Consider the following 19,290-nt stretch of genomic DNA (forward strand, 5'->3'; position numbering starts at 1 on the left):
ACACAGTCGTCCCTGCGTATCCGTGGCAGGTTGGGTCCAGGACCCCCATGGATACCAAAATCTGTAGATGCTCAAGTCCCTAATATAAAATGGAAGAGTATTTATATATAACCTATGCACATCCTCCTCTATACTTTACATCATCCTCATTTAAAGTTTTACATTTAAGCTTTACAACAACTCCAGGATTACTCACAGTACCTAATACAATGTAAATGCTACGTAAATAGTTGTTAAACTGTGTTGTTTAGGGAACAATGATGAGGAAAAAAAGTCTGCATATTTGTAAGGTTGCAATTTTACTTTCAATACACAGCTGGTTGAAACCACACATATGGAACCAACGGGTACAGACGGCCACCATATTCCAGAAAAACATTTGACTTCTCTGTTTTTGTTTGTTTTTTTTTCCTTGAGAGAGTCTCGCTGTGTTGCCAAGGCTGGAGTGCAGTGGCGCCATCTGGGCTCACTGCAAGCTCTGCCTCCCAGGTTCATGCCATTCTCCTGCCTCAGTCTCCCTAGTAGCTGAGACTACAGGCGCTTGGCATCACGCCTGGCTAGTTTTTTGTATTTTTAGTAGAGACGGGGTTTCACCATGTTAGCCAAGATGATCTCCATCTCCTGATCTCATGATCCGCCCGCCTCTGCCTCCCAAAGTGCTGGGATTACAGGTGTGAGCCACCGCGCCCAGCCTGACTTCTCTGTTTTTTTTAATATAAAAATGTAAAACCTCTAAAGGCCATCCCAGCAGATATTACATTAAAGAACAGGGTCAGGAATGAAAGAGCTGCAAACTGTTTTACTGAAAGCCAAGTAACCCACACCCTTTGAAAAGCTGCCGAAAAACACCTGTGGGCATCGGACACGACACCCAAGGCTCACGTGCTGACTTCAGGTTGCGTGTGCGTCTCTCTCTCCTGCACTCTGTCACATACTCACACACACTAAGAGAAACTCTGCTCCACAGATCTGAGAAAGAAACTGGCTAAAATTTTCAAAATGTAGGTCTTTAAGAAAATACCACAGACTAACAGACGCCTGTCAGCAGCTGAGAGAGGTGGCTGTGCACGTGTGCCTGCACACGAAGGTGAGGGCGAGCGGTGCTGGAACTCACAGAAGCAACCCCGGCCCGTGTGCCCACTCAGACAATGCTGGTGGTAAATCACACGGACCTTCCTTCGCGGATCTCCAGAGTCATCGACCGAGACACCACATCTCTAGACGCCAGGTCCTTCGCCACGGGGGCGTATCGCTCCATAAACCTTTCGCCTTGACTGTTAATGAGAATGCCTCCCTCTCCACGACATCCTTCCGTGATGAGACAACCGGCACCATATATGCCTGCAAAAAACCACAAACATTTATAACCTAACAATTGCTAGGTCTCTATTTCAAATGCATTATTTTTTTCAAGATATTTTTTGGGGGAGAGAGGAAAAAGATATGCAGAAGGCATTATATGCAAAACTGAATAGAAAGAACAGTTAAGATACAGTAGAAAGTCTGGATAACAAAAAGCACTGACGAGGCTGACAGCTGCAGCAGAGGTTGGGGCAGAGCAGTGTCCCCAGCGAGGAGAAAGGCCCACAGACCTCTGGCCGATACTCTGATTACAGCCCAGTGTACGCTGGATGCCTCAAATTTTGTTTTAATTTTTGAACATTCTTTTGCACTATGACACTGTGGTAACTAGTTAAGAATACGAGCTTGGAGAATTCATATCTAAATTACCCAAACAGTGGCAAGGACAGTAATAATGATTATTTTACTTAATATTCACACTGCACTTGCTAGGGGCAGTTCTAGCTGCTTTCCACATGTTAACTCATTTAAGTCTTACAACAACTCCGGGTAGTACTACCCGCTTTCTCAGTGACAGCAAATTACCGCTTGGTAACATCCAGTCATGCAGTTGAGGACACAGCTCAAACCCAAACCTGGGCAGTCCGGCGGTCTGTGCTCCAAACAGCGGCTCTGTGACTCCTCAAGGCGATGAGAAACAGGGCATGCCTAGCTCTCGAATTTTAACCAAGGAGATCAAAAACCCGAAACTAAACGTACTTCAAAAGCTACAATTTTTATTAGTATACAAAAAGGGCAATCTTGCTTTTAAAACAAGAATGTGATTCTTGCATCTCACCTGTCTTTTGATTTTCTAAGTTTCAATGCTCTTTTTTCTGCGGATTACTTCCCACATATTGAAGACAAAGCATGAGTAGGCGGAGCCTCTGGGCAAATTACAGAGAGAATTAGGCTCGTGACATTTTATTGATTAAAAGTAATAAAAATACAACAGACCAGGTGCAGTGGTCATGGCTGGCAACCCAGTGACTTGAGGGGCCGTAGGCAGGAGGATCGCTTAAGTTCTTGAGTTTGAGAGACTGTTTGGGGCAAACGGTGACACCCCCGCTTTCTACTGTAAAAACAAACAACCCTCAAAAATTAGCCGGGCATGGTAACGCATGCCTGTAGTCCCAGCCGTTTGGGAGGCTGAGGTGGAAGGATCCTTTGAGCCTGGGAGACAAAGGCTGCAGTGAGCCAAGACTGCTCCACTGCACTCCAGCCTGGGCAACAGAGCAAGACCCCGTCTCTAAACAAATTAAAAAAAAAAAACCTACAACAAATTCATTTCTTATTTTCATCCCTTCCAGGGACCAGAAAGCTGACACTGACAGAGAAAGAGAAGGCACAGGTCTGGTTCTTTAGCACCACTTCAGGGGTCTCCATCGTCCACAGGTCAGAAAAGCAACCCAGAGAAGTCCAGGACGAGTCACCTCAAACAAGAGGCAGATGTGTGTGTCTCTCTCTCTGACTCATTCTGAAGAACCTCCCCCAAACTCAAGACTTCAACTGTCATTTCTGTGTTAATGTCTCCAAATTGCATATTCATAAGCTCAACCGTCAGACGTCCCCGAGATGAGCGCATCTTCCCCACAAAAAGCTCCCTCAGTGGTCGTGTGGGCAGAGCCCCAATGTCCGAACGTCACACGGGATTCTGTCACGGCTGTGCCCTAACTTTACACCCCATTACCACGGAAGCTCCGTGTTCTCCTACAAAGCCGGAATCTGCCTGTGCTGCTTCTGGGTTCCACGGCATTCTCCCAGCTCTCAGAATGCTCATTCAGTAAACCCTGATGGAGACCCTGCCACATGCTGGGCATGGGCCACCCCAGCTAATGAGAAGACGTGCCTGCCCGAGGAGCTGACGACCTCGTTGCGAAGAGGGACACTGAACAATCCCTGCTTTACTTTTTTTTTTTTTTTTGAGACGGAGTCTTACTCTGTTGCCCAGGCTGGAGTGCAGGGGTGCGATCTCGGCTCACTGCAACCTCTGCCTCCCAGGTTGAAACATTCCTCCCACCTCAGCCTCCCAAGTAGCTGGGATTACAGGTACATGCCACCACGCCATGCTGATTTTTGTATTTTCAGTAGAGATGAGGTTTCACCATGTTGGTTGGGCTGGTCTTGAACTCCTGACCTCAGGTGATCTGCCTGCCTTGGCCTCCCAAAGTGCTGGGATTACAGGTGTGAGCCACCGCGCCTGGCCTCAATCCCTGCTTTACTGCTGGCACAAGTATCACCAAGGCAGGGTTTAGGGCTCTTCAGAAATGCATAAAACGCTGGCCCAAACTGCCTTGGGGGAAGGGAAGTGTGGGAAAAGTCTCCTTAAGGAAACGACATTGAAGTTAAGACCTGAGAGCTGAGGAAGCTGATCTTCAACACCATGTTATTACATAAAACCATGGAGGAGCAATGAGTAGGCACCACACGCTTACAAGACACACATCAGCTGAACGCCTGCCAGGCAAGGCGTCCTGCCCTACCTGTGGGGTGGAACTGAACGAACTCTAGGTCCTGGCAAGGAAGGCCTGCCCTGGTGATCATGGCCGTGCCGTCGCCGGTGCTGGTGTGGGCAGACGTGCAGCTGAAGTAGGTGCGCCCGTAGCCTCTGGAAACAACAGACAGCAGTGACTGCACACAGCGGCCCACGTCCGGACCTCCTGTCTGGTGAGATCACAGAATGGACACAGCAGCCCCCGGGCACCGTGTTCTCAGTGCACACAACCCCCTGCTCACGCACACCCCACACACATCACTGGGGGCCACAGCAGTGGGGCTGCTACCCTGTGCGGGTAGGACAGAAGCCTGGGATCAGAGAAGGGACTTCCATTTGTTTTTATTGATTTATTTTGAGACAGGGTCTAACTCTGTTGCCCAGGCTGGAGCACAGTGGCACGATCTCAGCTCACGGCAACCTCCCGCTCCCAGGTTCAAGTGACTTTTCCGCCTCAGCCTCCCGGGTAGCTGGGGTTACAGGTGTGCACCACCACGTCCATTTAATTTTTGTATTTTTAGTAGAGATGGGGTTTCGCCATGTTGGCCCGGCTGCTCTCGAACTCCTGACCTCAAGTGATCCTCCCACTTCGGCCTCCCAAAGTGCTGGGATTACAGGCATGAGCCACTGCACGCCTGGCCCTGTTGGTATTTTAGCTTTGTGCTGTTCAAAAGATTTCCCCAATAAGCATATACTACTTTTATAACGAAAATTTTAAAATTTTTATGGATTTTGTTTTTTTCCCCCCGATTTACTGAAGTATGATTGATGAATTAAAAAAAAAAAACCCGTATATATTTAAGGTGTACAACGTGATTTGATATATTTTGTGAACTGATGACACAATCAAATTAATACACATCTATCACTGTGGGGAAAAGAAAGAGAGATCAGCCTGTTACTGTGTCTATATAGAAAGAAGTAGACATAAGAGACTCCATTTGGTTCTGTATTTGAGATGCTGTTAATCCGTGACCCTACGCCCAACCTTGTCCTTGCGAGAGACATGTGCTGTGGTGACTCAAGGTTTAATGGATTTTGGGCTGTGCAGGATGTGTCTTTGTTAAGCAAGTGCCTGAAGGCAGCTTGCTGATTAAAAATCCTGCCCGTCCCTGGGCAATGGAACATCTCTGTGTGAGACCCGATTGTATGCTCTGTTTACTGAGACAGGAGAAAACCACCTTATGGCATAAGGTGGGACTTGCTGGCGCAATGCTGCTAAAAGGTTTGTGGAGATGTTTACATATGCATATCAAGGCACAGCATTTTCCTTTGAACTTACCCATGTCACAGAGATCTTTATCCATATGTCTTACTGCTAATTTTCTCCCTAAAATGATCCTATTGTCCTGCCACTCCCTTATCTTTAAGATGGTAAAAATAATTATCAATAAATACAAAGGGAACTCAGAGACCAGTGCCAACGTGGGTCCTCTGTAAGCTGAGTGCCGGTCCCCTGGGCCCACTTTTTCTTTCTCTATACTTTGTCTCTGTGTCTCATTTCTTTTCTCAAGTCTCTCGTTCCACCTAACGAGAAACGCCCACAGGTGTGGAGGGGCAGGCCACCCCCTTCATATCACCTCTTATAATTATCCTTTTTTTTGGAGATACAGACGCCTAAGGTCTACTCTGTTTGTAAATTTCAAGTTATAATATTAATGATACTCACTGTGCTATATAATATTCACTATAGCCACCATGCTGTATAATGTTAACTCTAGCCACCGTGCTGTATAATATTTACTATAGCCACCGTGCCGTATAATGTTAACTGTAGCCACCGTGCTGTATAATGTTAACTGTAGCCACCGTGCTGTATAATATTCACTATAGCCACCATGTTGTATATTAGAACTTCTGAAGTTCACCTCGTAACGGGAAGTCACACCTTTCATCAGCATCGCTGCAGTCTGCATTCCCCCAGCCCCTGGCAACCACCGTCCTACTCTGTTTCCATGAGTTTTGACTTTTTTAGATTCCACATATAAGTGACATGCAGTATCTGTCATTCTGTGCCTGGCTTGTTTCACTTAACATAATGACTTTGGGTTCATCCCTGTTGTCACAAATGACAGGATTCCCTTCATTTTCATAGCTGAGTAATATTCAGTTGCGTATACACACATTTTCATTAAACACCAACACGTATTTAGGTTTTTTCCATATCTCGGGAACTGTGAACAACGCTGCAATGAACATGGGGGTCCAGGTGTCTCTTTGAGCTTCTGATTTCATGCCCTTTGGATATACACCCAGAAATGGGGTTGCTGGAGCACATGGTAGTCCTGTGAATTCTGAGGAATTTCCACAACAGTTGTACTAATTTACATTCCCCCCAACAGCACACAGGGTCCCCTTTTCTCCACATCCTCACCAACACTTGCTCTCTTTCGTCCTCTTGGTAACAGCGATTCTACCTGGAGTGAGATGAGATGATGTCTCATTGGGGTTTTAATTTGCATTTCTCTGGTGCTTAGTGATGTTGAGCATTTTTTCATACATCAATTGGCCATTTGTTTGTCTTCTCTGGAAAAATATCTATTCAAGTCCTTTGCCCATTTTTAGTAGGGTTGTATTTTAGTAGGGTTTAGTAGGTTGTTTTTAGTAGGGTTAGGGTTTTTTTTTTTTCTATTTTAGATACTAAGATATTATTAGATATATGGTTTGGAAAATATTTTTTCCCAACCTGTAGTTTTGCTGATTTTTTCCTTCGCTATACTGACAGTTTTTACTTTGAAAATGGTTAAAGTAACTGACAGTGTATAAAATTAAAGTTACTTATTTTCGTTATGTGGAGAAAAAGGACTTACCCATCCCAGGAATCAGTATTAACACAGTACCCACTAAAACAAGAGGGATTTTGCCAGAAACCCCCATGGGACTCTTCGGGCCGCAGTTTCCTCATCTAAAATCGGGAGAGGTAAGCTGTGAACCTGATGGCAGCCACCCCCGTCTAACGAGGGCCGTGCTTTCTCGCCGCCTGAGGCAGGTGCTCCCGTCCTTACCCTTTACAGGTGAGGAACCACGGCTGGGAGAGGCCATCACCCTCACAAGGTTATATCAAGGCCTGTGTCTGAACCGTTATTCTACAATGCCTCTATTTTCATTAAAATAAAGAAACTCTAAATGAAAGTTATTCATTTTTATAAATGAAATAAAGTAGAAATTAGAGTCCTACCCTGTGGCAACAACAGTGTTCTTTGCTCTTATGCGATGGATGGACCCGTCCTCTATGCACAGTGCGATGACACCACGGCACTCCCCGTCCTCCATCAGGAGATCCAAGGCAAAATACTCCACAAAATAGCTGGTATCGTATCGCAGAGACTAAAAGAAAGGAAAAAAAAGGGCAGGAAGTGTTAAGCCAACCTGTAAGGTTTTAAGGTGGTATTTGCTCGTGTGAATAGGTGAAAGAACCTGATCCAAATGGACCAGGTAAATCCAAGGAGATCAGCAACAGAGTCAAGGACGCTGTCAGCGCCCGAGAGGTGTTCCACACCGAGCAGCACAGACAAGGCAGGTGCGCTAGAGAACGCAGCAGCAACAGCTCCTACTTTGGTGACTTATTTCCTATTTCTACACAACCCGAAGAGGCACTCCACACTGTCCGGTGGCCACAGGCAGCTCCACTTAGAGTTTGGTGCCAGAGTGAGGTTCACAGACCATGGGGTCACAGCCCAGGTGGGAGCTGCTGGCAACACACAACCACTACATTAATTAAAATAAATCAAACGTTCAGCTCTTCAGCTACACCTGCCACATTAGCAACAGCCACATGTGGCTGGCAGCTCCCAACGCGGACGGTTGCAGACAAGCGGATTCCAGCACTGCAGAAAGGTAGGCACTGGACAGCGCTGCCCACCTGGACCTGCTGTTCCCTCAGCCGGTGCGAGTTGCCCTCGTTAGCCTGGGCCAGCTCCCCACAGGACAGCTCCTGCTCCAGACGGAGCTGCTTTCTCCTCCCACCACACACTCGTCCATGCACTCAGCCACAGAGAAGGCACTGGTGTTCTAACAACTTGCAAATTAATGGTCTGTCCCCATTCATCAGAAAACAACAAAGTTCAGAATACTGAATACTCTGAATCAATACTGTTCAGAATATTATTTGGCCATGCCAAAGTTGACCTTGATTACCCAATAACTATTGTCACCTCAAGTCTTTGTCCAGTGATAACAATTAAAATTAAAACAATCCATGGCTGGGTGTGGTGGCTCACACCTCTAATCCTCGCACTTTGGGAGGCCGAGGCGGGTAGACTGTCTGAGCTCAGGAGTTCGGGACCAGCCTGGGCAACATGGGAAACCCTGTCTCTACTAAAATACAAAAAATTAGCCAGGCATGGTGGCGTGCACTTATAGTCCCAGCTACTCAGGAGGCTGAGGCAGGAGAATCACTTGAACCCGGGAGGTGGAGGTTGCAGTGAGCAGAGTTTGCACCACTGCACTCCAGCCTGGTGACAGAGTGAGACTCCGTCTCAAAAACAAAGCAAAGCAAAACAAAACAAAACAAACAAACAAAACTAATCCCTTCAGGAACTCAGAGGTGGTAAAAGAGCCTTAAAATGCTTTTTCTCTTTTTCTTTTTTTTTGAGACGTAGTCTCACTCTGTCGTCCAGGCTGGAGTGCAGTGGCGTGATCTCAGCTCACTGCAAGCTCCGACCCCCAGGTTCATGCCATTCTCCTGCCTCAGCCATTCTCCTGCCTAAGCCTCCCAAGTAGCTGGGACTATAGGCGCCCGCCACCACGCCCGGCTAATTTTTTTGTATTTTTAGTACAGACGGGGTTTCAGTGTTAGGCAAGATGGTCTCAAACTCCTGACCTTGTGATCCGCCTGCCTCAGCCTCCCAAAGTGCTGGGATTACGGCGTGAGCCACCGTGCCCAGCCTATTCTTTTTTTTTGAGACAGGGTCTCCTGTTGCCCAGGCTGGAGTGCAGTGGTATGAACATGGCTCATTGTAGCCTCAACCTCCTGGTCTCAAGTGATCCTCCCACCTCAGCCTCCTAACTGGGATTACAAGCATGTACCACCATGCCCAGCTAATTTTTAAACTTTTTGTAGAGACAGGGTCTCGCTATGTTGTCCAGGCTGGTCTCAAACTTCTGGTCTCAAGTGATCCTCCTCCTTGGCCTCCTCTGTGCCTGGCCTGCTTGCTCGGTTCTGACATGTTGAGTGTCACATACCCCAAGTTAAAAATCTGGTATATAAGATTATCAATTCAACTTTCCAAAATAGATACAAGAAATAACATATTGCCTTAGGGACAGCTTCTCACAGCACATGCCTGGTCCTTTCACATCAACAGTCGCTGCATGTGTCCTACACCGTTGTTCTCTGTTGCTTTTTACATAATCTCTGGCAGACTCACTGGGCACGTTAACCCATTCCCCACTGTCACCATAAGCCCCAGCACTACATGTCCTGTCTCAGCTGGACCGGGGACAGCCTTACCCTTCCATATAAGGTGTGCAATAGTGAGTGGCCGGTCCGATCAGCCACACAGCAGCACCGATGGGCCTGCCCGCCCTTTCCAAACTTGAGGCTCTGTCCACCAAATGCACGCTGATAAATCTTCCCATCTTCAGTTCTGCTAAACGGCATGCCATAATTTTCCAGCTGTGAAAGATAAAAACAAACAAAAACCTTATTACCTTAAAGGAGTCAAGATATTCATAGCTCATCTACACTGAACAACTTTAACACAAATCTGCAAACCCAAAGTAACCTATTTTATGAAAATGTCAACACTTCATCAAAGAGAAGTCTTCTTGTTACATGTAATGCATAGTTCGTGACGGAAAAAGACTCCTCTTGTGAGCTTTGCTCATCACCATTCTTTCGGCCGGCCACATCTGCCTCAATTGCTTACATGCTTTCCAGGACTCTTTTTGACTAGGAACAGACCACGAGGGCGCCCAGAGCCCCCCGCCCATCTCACCTCGACCACGGCGGCGGGAGCCTGCTCTGTCATGTAGTGGATGGCATCCTGGTCCCCCAGCCAGTCGGAGCCCTTCACGGTGTCGTAGAAATGCCACCTCCAGTTGTCCTCCTCCATGTTCCCCAGAGCAGCATTGATTCCTCCCTGGAAACACCAACCACTCCTTACAAGCCACAAACAGGAGCCCTACCTTTGTCTTCCAGGCCCAAATCCACCCACTGGGGGATTCAGAGAAAGCCAACTCCTCACGCGGTGACTCCCAGTGAGGGCTGACCTCAGCAGAGGAGCAGTGAGGCCCGACAGATTCCGGGTCACGACCCTCCCCTGACTCGCCCGGTGATTCAATCCCTTAGCCTCAGTCTCCTCAGCTGTGTGGTGGAGACAGAGGGAACTCCAGGAAGGGCTGACTGGAGCCGTGAGTGACAGGCTACCTGTAATATGCTTGTTACCTAACATATCTGGCACAGAAAAGGTACTCAACAAATCTTTCCAGATAATGTTAACAACAAATCTTCCCAATGGCATTTACAGGCGTGATTTAAAGACCAGAAGTGCTTCCTGCCAAGTAATAAGCTCCACACTCAGAGTCGCACTCCCCTGTACCCCTGCTTCCTTTGGCTGTGTGTGCCCACCACCGTCTTACTCCTCAGAGAGTCCCAGAAGACAGCAGCACGGGGACAAATAAAACCCTTGCCCTTTCCTTCCCCACCCTAAATTCTGACTCCTCCTCTTTAGATGATCTCCTTTTCTTAAGGTGTTGGGGCGGTGGGGGTGGGTGGGGAGGGTAGTAGGCGAGAAGGTCAAAGAAAACCCGAGTGTGACTGGAGTCCCAACTAGGAGTGACAACAAGGCTCCAGCCCTTCCAAGTCTCCAGGGAAGAGGCTCCAGGGAAAGACGCTGAGAGGGTGAGCTGAGTGAGCAAGGCGCAGCAAGAGGCCACGTGGCTGGAGCATGGGGAGGAGGCAGGAGGCTGCCCAGGTAGAAAGCGCAAGGCTGTGCGGGACCTGCACAGAGTGGGAGCACGGTGGGGCACCTTTCTCTTACCTGCGCCGCAACAGTGTGTGACCTGGTAGGAAACAGCTTTGTAACACATGCTGTATTAAATCCTGCCTCAGAAAGGCCAAATGCAGCTCGCAAGCCTGCCCCTCCAGCGCCTACCACCACTGCATCAAATTCATGATCCACTACTGGATACTGAGCAGAAATCTGGAAAAGAAAAATGCACCTGTCAATCACGTGCTCCACTATGCCAACCACGAAGACTCTTGTTACAGTGAAGGGCTTGACAAAGACAAAAGGACCAACTGCTAGGCACACAGGGCCTCCATCCTGTCCTGGGGCTGAGCCCTGAACAGTGCGGGGAGAGGTGGGCACATTCGCACGTGGAGAAGGGACTGACAATCAGATTCTAAGAATGGTAGAGGGTCTGTCCCATGGGATCAGACTGAGGGCCACAACTCTACTTCTGGGCCGCGCCTGTGCTTATGCCTGAGAAGGTGCCAAGGAGCATTCAGTCGCTATTGTGAGCTTACGAGAAAAGAACTTCTCAGCAAGTTTCAGTTTTCCAACAGAGAGAACAGGCACGCCAAATACCAAGGAACCCACACCTGAGTGGCCCCACAGTCCTAATTTCAGTAGGAATTTTATCATCTATCACAGCAGATACTGTTCATTTTATTTTAATTTATTGCTTTACTTGATCTAAATTTAGATCTAGTTTATAGATACATAAGAGATATAAGTAAAAATGCTAACATCTATGTTTGTGTTTGTACTTGCAATTGATTATTATAACACTGAAAATAATTTCAGCATGCGTTGGATACCTATGAGAAATTTTTCTCTTATGTCTATGACTCATATGAAAACAAACTGGTATAGATCCTTACCCCCAAGCCAAAAAAATCATTTATAATGGAACAAAAAGCATGAACTTACGGAATCTGAAACTTTAGCAGATGCCCTCTTGTTCCCATCAACAGTGAAGTGAAAACCTCGGGTTCCTGTTTGCAACACTGCTGGCCACTGGTGACACAGAAGACACAGATGCAGAGGGTTAGTGTCCTGAAGGAACAGATGCTATGGGGGACAGTAATTTAAGCTTCCCCTTGCAAACTGTTCCCCTTCTTATGTACCCAGGTGCTCCTGTGCATCCAGGGAGTTCAGCTGGGACTCTCTACTTAACCCTGAAGGGCAGCCCAAGGGGTGAGGAAGGACGGAGCCCCCGGTCCCCCTTTCCGCCCCGACTCGGCACTCCAGAAAACCAGGATGAAGCCTGTTTCCAAACAGGACACTCACTGACTCAGATACCACATGAAAAAGGCACGCTTCCTCTGTAAAGTCTTAATTTATCTACTTAGTGGAAAAGGGGAAGACATCTATAGCGTATTACTGTATGTGGTATTTTGCAAATAATGAAGCATTTTAACTGGCTCCAGCATAGCCCTTTCCACATTACAGTTCCAGTCGTCCATGAGGGCTTGCGGTCAGTTCAAAAGGCACTGGACACTGAATCAGGAGATCTGTATTCTGGAGCAGTAAAAGCTGACAGCCCAGAGGGAGGAGGTGTCATCCCTTCATCACACAGGAGGATGCTGGATGCACACTCTCCCCTGCCTGGCTGCTCCTGGCTTTTTCCTGGCCAATGTCTACAACTTGACACATCTTGCTGCCTAAATTTTCCATCTTAGAAACCTTTACCCAAGAAAACTGGTTTTAGTGTTTAGTTTTTAGCGGCTGTGTGTGAGAGGTGACACTGTCCATATGCTAAGGTTGGCCAGTCATTTAGAGGATACATTTTCCATTCTGCTGGGTGCATTTTAGAAGACCACTGAATAGTCTCAGAAATATCATAAAGAATAGTATTAGGGGCTGGGCGCGGTGGCTCCTGCCTGTAATCCCAGCATTTTGGGAGGCCAAGGTGGGTGGAACACTTGAAGTCAGGAGTTCAAGACCAGTCTGGCCAACATGGCGAAACCCTGTCTCTACTAAAAATTAGCCGGGCATGGTGGTGGGCACCTGTAATCCCAGCTACTTGGGAGGCTGAGGCAGGAGAATCGCTTGAACCCAGGAGGCAGAGGTTGCAGAGAGCCTAGACTCTGCCACTGCACTCCAGCCTGGGCAACAGAGCGAGACAACGTCTCCAAAAAAAAAAAAAAGAGAGAAAAGAAAAAAAAAAAAGCTTTAGGAAATAATACACTCAGCAATCAGAAGAGGGGATGTGAGGGATGTCTTCAAGTATTTAGAAATACTTGCAATTCAGAAATTACTTGTTATGTGGGATAAAAAATTATTCTCCATTTCTCCAATTTCTAGTCTGTTTTTATTGACATAAGCTAATTCAGTTTTTTCTTTTTTCAGAAAATGAATGAGAAAGAACAAATATTCTTCCACCTTAGTATAATTTTTGACAAAGTAAAATCATATTTTAAGAAAGAAGTCTGAACTAATTTTAATACAAACTTTCTTGAAACTTTTGTAAACTGCCCTATTAACACAGGTAACAGCACCAATAACAACAGTGTATTACACCAACTGTAATTAGAAACAGTGAGATCACTAAAGTTTATTTGTTCTTTCTAGGATGCTGACGTGGAATGCCCACTGCCCACCCCGGCCACACACACACAGGGCCAGCTTAGAAGGGGCAGCTCCCATAACACAACCGTGAACAAATTATCACGCCATCCCCTGGGGACAAGGACACTCACCCTCTGTGTCTAAATCTAATCTGGGGCAGAGTTTTGAATGTGAAAGCCCAACTTTAAGCCAATTTCAGTCTTTAGATAAAACTGAAAACTAGTTTTGACACAAGACTAGTCTTGTGTGCCAATTATTAATTTTTTTAGGAGAAACTATCAAACATTTCCTCTAAGAAAAAAATGGTGAACATATAAAAGGAATATTAGACCTTGCTTAACAATATGAAATTTCAGACAATTGAATTAGGAGCTGGAGGGGGAAAAGAAGTGCAGAGACATTAATCCCGAAATCTAGCAAAGTGAGGGGTCCTCATCTAATCAAATGCAACTATATCATGAGCAAGAAACTAATCTGCATGTACAACCCATACAATCACAAAAGCAGCCAGCGAAGAACCTAAACACGCATGACCGTATCAGGAAGAAGCGGAAGTAGGGTAGTTTAAGTGAACTAAATCCCCTCTCCAGGCAAGAAGTCTAAAACTGATAAAAATGCACCTGCACAACCTGCACATCCGCTAAAGAAACAGAGGTCTTACAAACACCAGGAGTCGGTATCAGAAACAGGAATTGCTTTCACGGAAAATGAACTGGGGGCGGTGGTATACTCACTGATTCTTTTACAACTATGTGTAATTATTCTCACTAGAACTTCAGTGTTTATTATTTTAAAAACGGATACTTAAAATACAGTTAGGCCAGGTACAGTGGCTCACGCCTGTAATCCCAGCCCTTTGGGAGGTTGAGGCGGGCAGATCACGAGGTCAGGAGATCGTGAGACCATCCTGGCTAACACGGTGAAATCCCATCTCTACTAAAAATACAAAAAAAATTAGCCGGGCGTGATGGCAGTAGTTCCAGCTACCGGGGAGGCTGAGGCAGGAGAATGGCGTGAACCCGGGAGGCAGAGCTTGCAGTGAGCCAAGATAGTGCCACTGCACTCCAGCCTGGGCCACAGAGTGAGAATCCCTCTCGGGAAAAAAAAAAATACAGTTCACACATGGCTACTGTGCACAGGCTGTGAGCCCTGGTTCACAAGAGCACCACCAAAGGTTTCAAACATTACCCACAGAATCCCCACTAACCCCACGGAAAGACGGAACCTCAGAGAGGATTCAAGTAGGCCGGCTGCTCGGCTGCCTCTGGATCCTGGACTTGGCCCCCATCTAAAGACCCTTGGGAAAAATCTCTGAGACTCCCAACTAATATTAATATCCAGGTTTCATATCAAAACCAAGCCACAATTTTTCAAATAAATCAGCAAAAACATCATGAAGAATGCAGAATGGAATGCCATTGTTGTTACAATTATCCCAAGAAGCAAAGCAAATATTTACTACTATAATGGCCTAAATAATGTATTTCTAGAACACCATTAAACACATTCAGAACAATCCATTCAAAGACATCAATTTGTCCTAGAACCCATATACTGGATATTCATATTAAGGGATTTGAAAAACTTCACCTGAAGTAAGCAGTTAACCCAGTAACTATTTAAGTTTCTTGGTTTTACTTTTCCTCTGATTACACTGCTTTCGAACAGTTTGCAAGCTGTGTCAGTGCACCGGGACATAAAAAGAAACCAAAAGCAAACTAAGTCTGAAAAGTTCGTCACTTGAAATCAGCTGTAAATATAGAATGATCAAAAACACCACAGAACTGGCCAAAATTAGATTTAAAAATTCTCTCTGGACTTTACTGAAATTATCCTCAGCATCTGTTTTCCAAACACATTTCTCAGTTGGCTATCATGAATTTTTTTTCTGCTAATTTGATTACGCTGTTCCTTTGTAAACTCCAATTCTTCAAGAATAAAAGCCTATCTGAAATGCCGATAAATATACTGCTTGCAGGCAGAATTTCTGTAGGAAAAGCTAACTTCATAGATAAAAAGACTTTTACAAAACCCAAGACTAAATTTTGGTTAAATTTCGCTATCTTGCCATCTTGTCTGAGGTGCCTCCGCCGCTGGCGGGGTCTGAGGCTGCAGGAGGAACACTGGGCACCATCTGGGTTAAGGACAAAGGCACCAGCCCTAGCTTTTCTCCAATCACAAGCTAACACTTCCCCTAAAAAGCTCCACTGACCATGGGCTTTACTTCTGGCTTGTCAACGCCCTCCTAGCAGCTCTTAAAAGCCCAAGATGCGGCAGGGATCTCTGCTCAGTCAGCACCAACCACAGCAACACACTAGAACGTTTACATGCTTTCTGATGTGACAGGATGGCTGTATGACTAATCTTCACATTTAATTCAACGAGGTTTTTAATAACTATTTCAAAAAGGAGAAAACTGCACATTTATAGGCATAATTCAAATCAATATTGCTGAATGCCTTGGTTCCTACTGACATTTTTACTCTGCAATTTAAAATTACTTCGTAATTAAGGAGGTGGGTGGGTAAGTTCATTCAAAAGAACCAAGCAACGAAACCTATCCAATTCAGCTTGATTAACTAAAACCCTAGAAGGCCGATTCTGAAGATGCAATCGTGGAGGGCACATTCAGACAAACTCAGAGAGCGAGGGCTCAGGGAAGTACAACCCTGACCGTCATCCTGGACTAAGCGGTCCCGCGTCCTCGCCCGGTCAGTGCGCTGAGCTCTCCGTCTGATTTTTAAAAACTGGCACAGCTGCTTTTAAACACTGGCACATTTTCAGTGGCACAAGGGCCACCAAACACGACCCAAAGTAGAGACCCTTAACTTACAAGGTCGCGAAGTGGACACGCACAGATTTGCGCTTTCTGGAAAGCGGAACTGCAAGCCCAAGCTCGGGCGCGCAGCGCTTCCCACCGGCCGCCCACCGGTCGAGCCCGGCCACTCCTCGCACCCACCCGGGCGGTTTCACCCGCCCCGCCCACCCCACCCACGGGCTGCGGGCGGCCCCTCGGGACAACCCGCACAGAGGGCGGCAGAGGCCCAGCCCAACCAGGACGGCCACGGGCCGCTATCCGCCCGAGTGACCTTGGGCAGACACGACTCCTCCCCGAGTCCACCCGCCAGGCACTGAGGCGAGGGGCCACCTCAGCCCGCGGGGTCCCCGGACCCAGGCCCGGACCGAGGCGGCAGAGCGGACGACCAGCAAGCCCGCAGGGTCGTGACCTTCACCGGGACGCGGACTACCTGCTAAGGACCGAGCTCCCCGGTTCCCCGAGTCCGCCCCGCGGCTCCGCCTCGCACCGGCCCAGGGCTCTCCCAGCCCCTTCCCGATTCCGGGACAGGGGGCGCGGGGACCCGGCGCCCGCTCCGCTCGCACCCGCTGGGGACCGTCCCGCTCCTACCGCCGCCTCGGCCCCCGCCTGTCCCGCCCCGGTCCGCGGTACGGACTGACCGCCTTGACCAGCGCCAGGCGCCGAGTGCTCAGCAGCCGCGACAGCCCCCGGACCCCCGACATGACTGTTGACGCCGCCACGCAGTCCCGCCAGTCCCTGCGCAGACTGCGCCTGCGCACCACGCCGGGGTCGAGCGGGGCGGTAGTGGGGGACATCGCGCCTGCGCACCACGTCACGCCCGGGCGGGGGCTGAGTGGGGGCGCCGCGCCTGCGCAAAGCGGACCCGCGGACGGAGGCGTTGAGGGGGACGCGGAGGTCCTGGGCTCCCCAACCGAGGTAGTGCGGGCCCTATTTCGGGGAGGTGTTGGGCACCAACATTTTTAAAGCGCCGTGGGTGGTTCTGCGGGATCGCCCAGACCGAGGGGGCCTGAACGTCCAGACCACAGGGAATGGGGTCGGAGGGGCTGCGCTCGTCCGCGGAGGTGGGCGGGAGCGACCCGGGGCCTCCGGCCTCTACTGAGCGGGAGTGACCCTCGGTCTCCGGCCTCCGAGGGGCGGGAGCGATCCTCAGCCATGTCCCTAGCGTCTGGCTTCCGGCTAATTTTTAAATTTTTTGTAGTGGCGGGATCTTGCTGTGTTGCCCGGGCTGGTCTCAAACTCTTGGCCTCAAGCGATCCTCCTTCCTCGGCCTCCCCAAGTGCGGGGATTAGGGGCGGAGCCACCGCGCAGGGCCGTGGTCAGCTTTTAAAGATGCGTAGATCCCTTTGGCTTATACGCCTTTCTGCTAGCTTACCCTGATTTTGCTTCAGGTTCAGAGAGTATTTTAATATTTCTAGTGTGTCTTTTTGTAAGATATCTGAAATCTTTTTGTGGAATGAAGTGGCATGAAAAATAAACCAATAATCATTAGTAATTTTGTTTCCTGTCTTTTCACTTTAAATTATTAAAATCTTTCTCTTATGCGAGATGTTTAACAATGTTATTTTAGTAAATTTGCAATGGTTCAGTCCCATTTTATTGATATTCGGGTTGTTTCCCATTTTTACTCTTAATAAATAACACCGTACAGAACATATTTGTGACCGTAACTTCATCTTTAGGATTATTTTCTTGGATGTATGCCCCAGACGTGGCCTTTATTGGCTTGCAGGGAATGGACATAGTACCTCCTAGACTTTTTTTTTTTAGTTATGCAGTTTTGGTGCTGGGTGAGTTATCTATCTAATTTTGTTTTGTTTTGTCTGAAATGGAGTTTCGCTCTTGTTGCCCAGGCTGGAGTGCAATGGTGCGATCTCAGCTCACTGCAACCTCCGCCTCCAGGGTTCAAGAGATTTTCCCACGGACAGCCAAGATCACACCACTGCCCTCCAGCCTGGGCAACAGAGCAAGACTGTCTAAAAAAAAAAAAAGAGAGATTCTCCCGCCTCAGCCTCCCAAGTAGCTGGGACTACAGGCCACCGCCACCACACCCAGCTAATTTTTGTATTTTTAGTAGAGTGAAATATGTATTTCACCATATTGGCCAGGCTGATTTCAAACTCCTGACCTCAGGTGATCCACCTGCCTCAGCCTCCCAAAGTGCTGCGATTACAGGCGTGAGCCACCGCGCCTGGCCTTAATTTTTTAATTCTATAATTACCACAAACCCCTTAGTATTAAGCTCCGAGACATATTTTTGTCGTACCTTTATTGCTTATCATAATTTTCTATCTTTAGATGTTAAGTATTTGTTGAAAACCCCATGAAAAGTTTTCAGAAATTGGATTGGATTTCTTGTTTATTATACATCCCTTGACTATTTTGTAATCGTGTGTATTTGCGGAGGTCACATGTAAACACATTTAAAGTGACTCTACTTTGTGAAAACGTGCAACCTCGTGTAGGTACTCAGTAAATCAGTAAATTCTTATTAACGTCAGCCCCCCAGCCTTGCTATAGAGGGTGCATGCTGAGCCCGAAGCAGAGAGCTCTGTCATCTCTGCATTCATCACCACCACACCAGGAGGCCTGAGAAGCTTCTAGCACTGTTTGCACCTTCCCCACCACATCACCCCTCCCTGCCTTCCTCGCAGTCTTCCTTCTGATCAGAAGACCCTTTCCTTCTTTCTCTGTCTGTCAGAATCTGCTCACTCTTCAAACCCTAGCTCATATGAAAGTGTCTGGTGTGAGCCCACTTTTTTCGAATTGATTCTGTATCTTTGATACAACTGTATGAGGGTTCTCCAGAGAAACAACCAATAGAGGGGAGGGATGTAAGAAATTGGTTTAAAGGTTGAAATGCTAATCTCACCCAAAAACTCCCTTAGAGACACACCCAGAAATAATGCTTAACCATGTATCTGAGCACCTCATGGTACGTCAAGTTGACATACAAAATTAACCATCGCAGCAGCCATACATTTAAACCTATTTGTACCAGAGAACTTACCTGATTCTACCTGCACTTCAGATGCTTAAGACATGTCTGTTTTCTCCACTTTCCCCAACCAGATTGTGAGTCACTTTCATCTAAGTTCTTGGTTTTTTTGTTTGTTTGTTTG

At 47.4% G+C, this 19,290-nt stretch overlaps 1 protein-coding gene across 1 annotated transcript in view; it reads right to left on the reverse strand.

Annotated features, from left to right (window-relative positions):
- LOC101025145 (succinate dehydrogenase [ubiquinone] flavoprotein subunit, mitochondrial) overlaps window positions 1-16,980 on the reverse strand; it is a gene marked incomplete at its 3' end in the record, with an annotated part of 33,128 nt that extends 16,148 nt beyond the window's left edge. Inside the window, exons 1-8 of the mRNA XM_031662194.1 lie at window positions 16,810-16,980; window positions 11,713-11,799; window positions 10,819-10,980; window positions 9,775-9,918; window positions 9,288-9,452; window positions 7,014-7,162; window positions 3,825-3,949; window positions 1,173-1,341 (exon numbers count right to left, since the gene is read on the reverse strand). Of these exons, the coding sequence (XP_031518054.1) occupies window positions 1,173-1,341; window positions 3,825-3,949; window positions 7,014-7,162; window positions 9,288-9,452; window positions 9,775-9,918; window positions 10,819-10,980; window positions 11,713-11,799; window positions 16,810-16,965 (1,157 nt within the window). The remainder of the gene's footprint in view (window positions 1-1,172; window positions 1,342-3,824; window positions 3,950-7,013; window positions 7,163-9,287; window positions 9,453-9,774; window positions 9,919-10,818; window positions 10,981-11,712; window positions 11,800-16,809) is intronic.
- Window positions 16,981-19,290: the final 2,310 nt, after the last annotated feature.

Source organism: Papio anubis, unplaced genomic scaffold (genome assembly GCF_008728515.1).
Source record: "Papio anubis isolate 15944 unplaced genomic scaffold, Panubis1.0 scaffold482, whole genome shotgun sequence".
Classification (NCBI taxonomy): Eukaryota; Metazoa; Chordata; class Mammalia; order Primates; family Cercopithecidae; genus Papio; species Papio anubis.